General features: G+C 35.4%; 1 protein-coding gene across 4 annotated transcripts in view; it reads left to right on the forward strand.

Annotated features, from left to right (window-relative positions):
* LOC128224138 (SUN domain-containing ossification factor-like) overlaps positions 1 to 8,067 on the forward strand; it is a 30,521-nt gene extending 22,454 nt beyond the window's left edge. For 3 of the 4 annotated variants that reach the window (XM_052933841.1, XM_052933843.1, XM_052933842.1), the window contains 6 exons: positions 356 to 467; positions 723 to 827; positions 1,217 to 1,481; positions 3,142 to 3,188; positions 3,722 to 3,959; positions 4,244 to 8,067. In XM_052933841.1, the coding sequence (XP_052789801.1) occupies positions 356 to 467; positions 723 to 827; positions 1,217 to 1,481; positions 3,142 to 3,188; positions 3,722 to 3,959; positions 4,244 to 4,983 (1,507 nt within the window). In that variant the 3' untranslated portion in view covers positions 4,984 to 8,067. The remainder of the gene's footprint in view (positions 1 to 355; positions 468 to 722; positions 828 to 1,216; positions 1,482 to 3,141; positions 3,189 to 3,721; positions 3,960 to 4,243) is intronic. The other variant, XM_052933844.1, reaches the window with a different exon arrangement.
* The last annotated feature ends 2,716 nt before the right edge of the window (positions 8,068 to 10,783 follow it).

The raw sequence follows: 10,783 nt of genomic DNA on the forward strand, positions 1-10,783 counted from the left end.
TGCATATGAAGCATGCCATTTTGTGTCGCGCTTTTTTCAATAAGTATATGAGTCAGAGTCAAGAAACTTGAGAGGAATGTTAACCAGGATGTAAAGTTGTGCATGTGGGGTTGAGTTTGTGGCTGTGCCCAGCATCTGAGTATGGCCCTTTCATAATTCGATAATGGGGAAATATCAGTTTTCAAATGAAAACAATACTTCTTAAAAGTTTTTAAAATACCTTCTATAACATTTTTTGAAGCTCATCTTAGCAATGTAACATGCACAAACACTTGAAACAATTATAATTAATGTTATAAAAACACTTCACAATCTGGTCAATAACTGATAAATATCGTTGTGTTTCATTTATAAGATTTCTGGAGGAGTTGAGTCGGAGATACAAGAAGCAATCAGAAGACATGATGAAGATGTTGAACAAAACCATGGCCCGACTCACCAACTTGACCATAGAAAACGATGTCAAGGTAGGAATGTTTGATAGGATTTTAACTTTAAGAATTGTGGAATGGAGCTTCACCCAGTTTTTTTGGTACATGAATGTAGCAGCCTTCTTCCCTCATGTCCTTTGCCTTTCAAAGAATAAAATACTTAACACTGTGAAATCTTTCTTGTACATGTATATTGTATTGTTTAAAATGATAAGAAATTATTTATCGATAGATATGTTTAAACTGCACTTGAAGACACAAAATTACTTCATTATCTGTTTACACTTTCAGAATAAAATACATGAGGATGAAATGTTGGTGATGGAGAGAAGACTGGAAAACCTGACAGGGGTTATCACCAGTCTGAATCAGAACTTTGACAGGCTTAACAAACAGGTAAATATTTTAATTTGTTCAATAAGATATGTCAGTCATTTTAAACCTTGTGGTTCTAAAGAGTGCTCTGGGAGTTACCCGTAAAGTAACGAGCAGAGTATATACGATAAATGTTCTATCGATATTTTAATTGAAGCACGGTTAAAGCCAAAACAGGGTTACACCTAGAAATTTACAATCTTGTACCTTATGATCTTCATTATAACGCGTCCAAGGCCTCAAAATTTCTTTAAACAATCGTATTTCTCTAATCTGACTTGTTTTAGCTCAAATTTTCTAGTACCTGAATGTGTTTTGCTATTTTGATTGAATCTGAGTAATTTTACCAGAAAATGAAGTCCTATTCTTAACATCTATAGTGTTACAAGGTTTCAAAATCTGTTTTACAGGTTACTGACAGGCAGATGATTTGGACAACAATAGAAATCATGGTCATCGTCTCCATGCTGATATTTTTCCATCTAAGACGTCAACAACCAGCTTCCCTTCCACCAGAAGTGAAATCCCTCATAGAAAACATGCCTTCCAAGCCTGGTGCTAACCCTTTAGTGAGAAGGAACTCAATATCAGGGCCTGTAACCCCATCAAAGAAGATTGTAGATACTCTTCAGACAGGAGGTGCTTTGCAGAGGTTTTGCAGTGAAACAGCTTTAGGTGTGCATGATTTGTCTCCCTTTGTCAGTCTTTGTTATCTCATCTGTGTTTCAAAATTCAGGTATTGTAAATGCCTTGGTGTCATCATCCTTGTGAAAATCATGCAAAATTTTTGGCATTGGCCATAACTTTAGCAAAGCTAATAACTTTGACCCTTATGTTATGCCCCCTTTTCCCCTTGAAAAAACAATTGGCCCGTCTTACACAAAATTGAAAAAGGATTAGGTATTGTTAAAGCCATATGGTGCTGTTGCCAACAGTGATGTTGGAGTTAAATAATTGTGGGGATCTTGCAAACACTTAGTCTCTGTCATTAGTAAAAAAAAAATATGACCATAGACAAGTTAAAGTGACACCTTTATTCAAAATCAACACATACACATGTAAAACAAACATACATTTTGAATGATACATCCCCAACTACCTACTAAAAATGCATTTATGGAAAATATTCATTATTATTAACAATATTATAATTGTGTATTTAATAGCTGAAAACGCAAATTTTTTAAATGATAAGTGAATGTTTAAAGATTAACTGTGATCTACTATGGTCTCATAAGGTAGCTATACCGTGTTTTCTGCACATTTCTCTTGAATTAAATCGGAATTCTTCATAAACATCATTGTTTTCAACATTGGTTTATCTTTTTGGTGTATTAAAACAATTGTATTAAATGTGTTAATTCTTTTTCGGGAGTAATAGTGCATCTTTAAGCATGTACCGTCACCATTGGTAAAAAAGTCTTGAATTATAGCCCCTGACCAACAAAGAAAAAGCTTGATAAGAGTTAGCATTCAGTTGTTTTGGAAACTAAGACCTTGTCTATTTCTCCTGTAATGGAATGTCTGGTGCCATGAATATATGTCTGATGTTCACTGTATGCATATTAACTTGTGCAAAAAGTCTTCCTGATCTTGTCTTGCCATCTGAAGTGTGGGCTGACAGCGCATGTGAATGTCTGTATGAATGGTGAACATCTACTCAAATTGTTTTTTGCTATTAAGTTGAAGTGAACTGTGATCTAAACAAATGCAATGTATATGGTTCTTATTTGGAACTAAATCTTTACATTTTGTCCAGGGCTAGCACACACGACTGTACAAACAAGACCATTAGGTTGTTAAGGTCATCATTGTTTTTGTTCTGCTTTGAAAGTGTAATGAATACACGTTTGATCCGCAATATTTCAAACAACATTGTTTGTACAGCATGGCGCGTGGGAAAACTTAAAGTAAAGTCTGTTTCTTTCCTCTAGATTTGCTCAATGATTTTGAAACATTTTGCAATGCAGCTTCCTGAAGACATTTTTAAAACAAAACTGAATTTAATCCTAAGAAACCAATTTATTAAGAAATTCAAAGTAATGTTAAATGAGACTGTTAAGGTATTGCTATTTCTAAGCAAAATTAATTAAATCGAAATCATTCATTACTCAACATAATATGATAAACATACATGTGTACAGTCTGCCCAATATTACATGAATCTTGGGAAAAAGGGTCGCTTAATGATAAGATAAATAAGTCTGTAGTATGCTTCTTATGTTTTTATCATAAGAGTCTCCCCATTTGCAGTCATAGACTAAACTGATTAGTGTTTTGTAAACACTGGGTGCAATGTAGCACGTTACAATATTTGTTTTTGTTTTGTTTTCAGCTTCATCATACGATACAAATGATGGCATAGGAGTAAACCCAAAACAGGTTAGAACATACAATTTAAAATTGTCCAATAGATAAGTGTTGTATTTTATGTCTGCCTCTCACCCAATTGTAAGACTTACCCTAAGATTATGTGTTACACCATTCTTGGCATAACTGCGTTTCAATGATAATATCGTCAGGACATTTATCACATAGATTTTGCCCGTAACGTTACAGGTGTACCAGAGCACTCTCAAGCAGTGTAAGGTTTACGACAAAGTTATTGAAATGGGGCCCTGGACCACATTCACATAATGGACACCAGGGTCTATATTCAATAGCTTTAGAGGGGCAGCAGTGATTCTTTCGTGGATTTTACAGTCTAGTCAGAACACTCAACTTCTGATCTGAAAATTAAGTTTAATCTAAGGTGGTTATTGAATACAGCCTAAGGTCTTAACTACAGAGAAAACAAATGAAAAAGTAATTTTTATCAGATTTATCTGTCGTCGCACTTTGATTAAAAAAAGCTATTATTGATCATTCGATTTTGTTAAATTAGATTCTATGTTAGTTTTTGCATAATATTACAGGTTGTAGATGGATTTAAAAAGAAGAAGAAAAAGAAGCACAAAGGATCGGACCCTAAGTTGTTCTACAGTTACGGAGGACAACCACCAGGGGAATTGATTCCAGAATCTACACCAGAAATGGTTCAAACCAAATCTGAACCGGCTAGAACCAGTTCTTTTGCATCTATATTTAGAAACTGGGGGTCAAGTGGCACCAGCAAACCCAGGAGTGGGTCATTAGGAACGGATGACCGAATAGGTTTGTGAAGTTATGATACACATAGATATTAACTTGTATGATATGAGAAAAAAAGAAGACTTTAGTAACAATTTTTTTCTAACTGTTTGAAAAAATGTGTCCAGCATTTGTAAACCTACTTGATTGTGGAACTGTTTTACACTTTCGCCTAATATGGTGTGGTAGAGAACCACATTACTTTTTTAATAAATGTGAGGACAAAAATCACACTGCAATAATTGTAATAAGATGTAAGCAAACTCCTTAACCTTATGCTATCTTTTAATTTCACTTAACTCTTGCAGGCTGTGATACTGATCGACTGATGAGTGCATCAGCAATTGAACCCAAAGAAAATAAAGGGACCAAAAGTAAAAATCCACAATTGAATGTTGGACTAAAAGGTAGTGCATCATGTAGACTAGGCAATAGGAATGACAATGAGTTTGTGATTGATGATAGAAAACCGCCCAAAGGACATAGACGGCAGAAGTCCTTACCAAAACAGCATTACTCAAGCATCATCGAGACCGTTGGGAAGCAAACATTCGCTCCAATTTCAAATGGTTCTCAGAGTGTGTCTTCAGAATGCAATCCTGTAAGTAAGAAGGCACCAAAGAAGGGTGATTTAAAAAAGTCTGCAAGCATGCCGTCTGAATCGGCTAAAAGTAGAAAAGAACCGAGTAAAAGTGCTTCTGGTCAGATGGTGAATGGTTACCACCACAATGGATTTGAGGAATTTGATAATAACATACAAAATAGTCACACTCGAACGGCTTTTGGGAAAAGTCATTCCTATACATCTTGTGTTGATAGAGGACATTTGAAGGACTTCGGTGTCAGAGAAAATGATTCAGTTTGTACACCAACTAAATATAGTGTGGATGGATTTGTTAATGGTTACCATGGTGATGATTATGATGGCGATGTGTTTAAATCGTCCGGTTCATTCGAAAGTTGCTCTCCAAGAGTTGATTTGATCAAAGGTGACAGCGACAGTCCTTCAGAGAATAAGAGATCCTGGAAGAACATGTTCCTGTTCTGATAATGATCAAGTGAAAATGATAATATAAAACATTAAATGTCAGACAGCCAGTAGGTTTTTGCCAGTATCTACAAATTTAAGCATTAGCGTGCTTTCGATTTACATGTACATATGTACAAATGTGCTTTATGATTATATCTTTATTTCTATTTCAAATTGTGCTATTTTACATGATTGACAAATACCAGTTTAGGCTGAAAGGTATCCATCTGTATTATATAGTGCTGGGGCATATATAGGCATTATGTTCTTTTAGTCAACAGGTGCATTTAAGCTTAGCACACTTACCTGTACTTGTTTTGTCCTGCCTTTCTGTCATCACATAGTTACATATATGTATTTGTGTTCTGTTTATTTCAAACTTGAGCAGCATAGAGCGGTGCAATATGTTTTTTGGGGGATTTATCTATCTGTAAACATGTATCCTGTATCAGCATATCTCTAGTTAACATTATTTAATCCACAATAATTGTGTTGTGTAAATATGGGAATATTTTCCACAGATTTGAAGTTAAATGTATGTATTTCATGGAATTCAAACACTGTTTCATTGTTTAACGTCGTAGGATAGATTCAGAATATTTTTTTCATTTCATTGTTTTTAAGAAAAAAATTCTTGGTGAATATAAAAAGTAATAAGAACTCATTAGCATTTAAATGGTTTTGAATTCCTTTTTGTGATATATGTAATGAATTCCCTTTGCTGTACAATAATTATCATTGATATCTTTAACCATATAACTCTTATTGTAAGACTTAACACAGAATATGTGTCAGAAAATTAATATCAGTTTTGTTAACCTTTGCTACTGTTTGCAAATAAAGTTAGCAAAGCGTACTGCTCATTAATTAAGGCATGATCATATTGCCTATTTGTAACGAAGAGACGGTCAATTTGTGCTGCCCCAAAAGCGATTTTGAATAATAAGTTTCCGGAACTGCTGATGATGTCAGTCAGTTTTTTGATGTATGAAGTCAGTTGACAATGTTGCACTTTTTTTTCGAAATTCGCTCAGTGTATTTAAATGGAGCAAAAGCCATGATCATTCAGTGTTCCAAAACCTTGAAATGCTAGGGTAAGCTAACTTTGTTTGCATACTGTAGTAATTCTCTTAAAAAAAGTTCTTGATATAAATGTTTTAGTGTTGCGTTTTGTTTATGGTTGTTTATGTGTTCTTTTTTTAATGTTTGTTTTAACAAATGAAATTTAAAAAATCAGTTCTTTGACATTGTTTTGCGCTGTAAACTATTTGATTTTTTTTCTTATGAGATTATATTGAAACTGTCCTTAGCTTGTTTTGATGTTCTAATGGCTTCCCTTAGTCAGTTCATTTCTATTGTTTGTTAGTTTCGTGTTATCATGAATGACATGAAATATGTGCTAATGTTATGATACAGGCCGTTCTTTATAAAACATCTCAAGTCATTTCCTAACTTAAGTCATTTTCTTAAGTTGAGTACATTTAGCTAAATTATCATATGATAAAATTGCTTCATAAGATGAGAAATACTTAATTTCACTTTGATTGAAACTAAATACTTCAATATAAAAAAGACACTTATACTTTTATTTTAATTTGACTACGAAAATATTACTAAATTGAACTAAGTGACTAAAGATGATTTACGACTACTGGCCGAAGTTGATATTTTTTATTTCAATTCAACGTCAGCCAGTTTTGAAGATTGGCATTGACCATGCACTTTCCACAAAGTTTTTTTTTTCCTCAAGATTTTGTATAACGAAATGTATCTTGCCATCTTGATGGGGTGGGAACGGAACAGGGAGAGATTGGGGAAAAGCAGTTTTTTATGGCTCTATTGTTAATTGATTTTTTTATTTGTTTATAAAACATTTTACAGTGAGATTCGTGATGTAGAATATTTGTGTATGGTTATAAAAAAATCCTTCTTTAATTTCAATTTTTGCCTTCATATAAGAACATGTTTACTGTTCTCATAAAGTACATCTCAACACATACACGCACTTCATGTGTATGCTGGCTCTATATTTCTGTCATTTCTATATACTCTTACCGGTGTATATTTATTTTTTGTCTTTTTATTTCATGAAAGTCCAATTACTATGACCTGAAAATGGTGTTATTTCATTATATGACGATTAAATTAATTGCTAGATTTTCATCCTCGTTCGCCCCATTTTTTTTTGCAGCCCCTTAAATTTTATTGACTCCAGTAAAAATTACCAACTAGGGTCTGTTTTTGTGTAGCAGTTTGATACTGTTTGGGAACAGCATTTATTCATACCGGTGTCAATGTATAATATTCACATGTAAAAAAGGAGAATTGTTATGATCATGTTTCCGGTTCATCTAGAAACATATGGTCCCTTATACAATAAGAAAATAGCATGAACACATATTCAATGGAGGGACTGTCACATAAGAAAAATAAAATGTCTCCCAATCCCACATTTAAAAAGACAAATTGGATGAAAATCTAGCAATGAATTCATATTGGCCTACTGGCCATGCCGTTATGGTGGTTTTCCTTATTAAGGTGCTGTTCGCTATGTTTTCCTCATATTCTGTTTATGATCTTTTCATATTTTCATTACAGTGCAATTCCTTTCTACAGGTCACACTGTACATCAACATTTTCTTTGTGCTTTGTAATTTAATATAAGGTGATAATTATCTACAGTATTTTAGGTCATATTGACCTGCAGCAATTCTAAAAGTAATCTTAAGTAAGTTTAATATTATGTGCACATGTCTTTAAAACCATACAAGTGTATTTTTACATGTACATGAATATATAAGCATAGATGTAAGATACATGTGTATCAATATGGTTGAATAGGGTCACATGTTATTACTATTTCCAGTGTTGTATTTACCAAAAGACAATGTTAAAAGCTTAGGTACCAAAATTATTCATCATTTTGATTATTTGATTTTTTTTGGCTTTTGCTTTGATTTCCAATACCATCCTCGCCTTTACTAATTTGGGTTGTTGTTATCTGTGTACAAAGGCTAAGGTAAATTGCTTACTTGAACGTAATGAGATGTATTTATTTGAAGTAATTGTTACCTGTTAAATAAATAAGCAAATAAGTATTAACACTTGTGTTCTTAATCCTCGACCTGTTATTGGGATACATAATAAAGTGTGTCACGTTGACACAGGCCTGCTGTAACCGGACATTCTACAAATATAACTGGTACAGCGGCCTTATTCAAGCCAGAAGACATTACCAAGGTCTATTTTAATGGCACTTATACGCTACCCTAATCAATTGCAATGGTTCTTAGACCCCACCCAAGTCCGGTCGAATATTCTAAGATCCTACCAAAGTCAGGTTTAAAGACGTTACCCAGGTTATGTTGAATGGTTCAAAGACACTACCCAAGTCTGGTTGAATGGTTCAAAGACACTACCCAGGTCATGTTGAATGGTTCAAAGACACTACCCAGGTCATGTTGAATGGTTCAAAGACACTACCCAGGTCATGTTGAATGGTTCAAAGACACTAACCAGGTCAGGTTGAATGGTTCAAAGACACTACCCAGGTCATGTTGAATGGTTCAAAGACACTACCCAGGTCATGTTGAATGGTTCAAAGTCACTACCCAGGTCAGGTTGAATGGTTGAAAGACACTACCCAGGTCATGTTGAATGGTTCAAAGACGCTACCCAGGTCATGTTGAATGGTTGAAAGGCGGTACCTAAGTAAGGTTGAATGGTTTAAAGACACTAACCAGGTCAGGTTGAATGGTTGAAAGACACTACCCAGGTCATGTTGAATGGTTGAAAGACACTACCCAGGTCATGTTGAATGGTTCAAAGACACTACCCAGGTCATGTTGAATGGTTCAAAGACACTACCCAGGTCATGTTGAATGGTTCAAAGACACTACCCAGGTCATGTTGAATGGTTCAAAGACACTACCCAGGTCATGTTGAATGGTTCAAAGACACTACCCAGGTCATGTTGAATGGTTCAAAGACACTACCCAGGTCAGGTTAAATGGTTCAAAGACACAAACCAGGTCATGTTGAATGGTTCAAAGACACTAACCAGGTCAGGTTGAATGGTTGAAAGACGGTACCCAAGTCAGGTTGAATGGTTTAAAGATGTTACCCACGTCCTATTTCAATGGTTTAAAGGCGATACCCAAGTCCGGTGAAATGGTTCTTAGACGCTACCCAAGTCAGGTTAAATGGTTCAAAGGCCTACCCAAGTCAGGTTGAATGGTTGAACGGCGGTACCCAAGTCCGGTTGAATGGTTTAAGGGCGCTACCCAAGTTAGGTTGAATGGTTTAAGGGCGCTACCCAAGTCAAGTTAAATGGTTGAAAGACGCGACCCAAGTCAGGTTGAATGGTTGAAAAACGCTACCCAAGTCAGGTTGAATGGTTTAAAGACGCTACTGAAGTCAGGTTAAATGGTTGAAAGACGCTACCCAAGTCAGGTTAAATGGTTGAAAGACGCTACCCAAGTCAGGTTGAATGGTTTAAAGACGCTACCCAAGTCAGGTTGAATGGTTTAAGGGCGCTACCCAAGTCAAGTTAAATGGTTGAAAGACGCGACCCAAGTCAGGTTGAATGGTTGAAAGACGCTACCCAAGTCAGGTTAAATGGTTGAAAGACGCTACCCAAGTCAGGTTAAATGGTTGAAAGACGCTACCCAAGTCAGGTTGAATGGTTTAAGGGCGCTACCCAAGTCAGGTTAAATGGTGTAAAGAAGCTACCCAAGTCAGGTTGAATGGTTTTATTTTTGAAGACGCTACCCAAGTCAGGTTGAATGATTGAAAGACGCTACCCAAGTCAGGTTGAAAGGTTTAAAGCCGCTACCCAAGTCAGGTTGAATGGTGTAAAGAAGCTACCCAAGTCAGGTTGAATGGTTTAAAAAAGCTACCCAAGTCAGGTTGAATGGTTTAAAGCCGCTACCGAAGTCAGGTTGAATGGTTTAAAGCCGCTACCGAAGTCAGGTTGAACGGTTTAAAGAAGCTACCCTAGTCAGGTTGAAAGACGCTACCCAAGTCAGGTTGAATGGTTGAAAGACTGCACCCAAGTCAGGTTGAATGGTTCAAAGACGCTACCCACGCCCAGTTAAATGGTTTAAAGACGCTACCCACGTCCAGTTGAATGGTTTAAAGACGCTACCCAAGTCAAGTCAAATTGAGTGGTACAAAGTCTTCATTCAAGGCAAGTTATAAGGTACTCGAGTCAAGTTTAGGGGTACGAAAACGCTACTCATGTCATATATGATAAAAAAAAAATAAAAGATGACACTAACGTAGGCGCGCTTACTTGATCTTACCAATACAGATAAGTATTAATTACCTAAAGAATGTATCAACATCCGAACAGAATAACACGAACATTTATTAAGCATTTTCACATTACAAATACATATGTATAGCTTTTACTAGAATGATACATAAAATCAATATATTAAGTAGTTTTCTTTGCAAATATAATACTTTAAAGTTATAATAGAACATGTTCTTTATACGTTTGTTACGCCAATGCGCATATGTTACGTTACTGTGTATATGGTATGCCAAGTGCTGTGTATATGGTATTTCACTGTGTATATGCAATGTCACTGTGTATATATATGCAATGTCACAACATATGTGGTATGCCACTGTGTATATGTTTAGTCACTGTGTATATGGTATGCCACTGTGTATATGGTATGTCACTACATACATGTATGTGGTATGCCACTGTGTATATGTTATGACACTGTGTTTATGATATGCCACGTTGTATACCGGTATGTTATGTCACTGTGTATACATTATGTCACTGTGTATATAATATGTCACT

This window comes from Mya arenaria, chromosome 17 (genome assembly GCF_026914265.1).
Source record: "Mya arenaria isolate MELC-2E11 chromosome 17, ASM2691426v1".
Lineage (NCBI taxonomy): Eukaryota > Metazoa > Mollusca > Bivalvia > Myida > Myidae > Mya > Mya arenaria.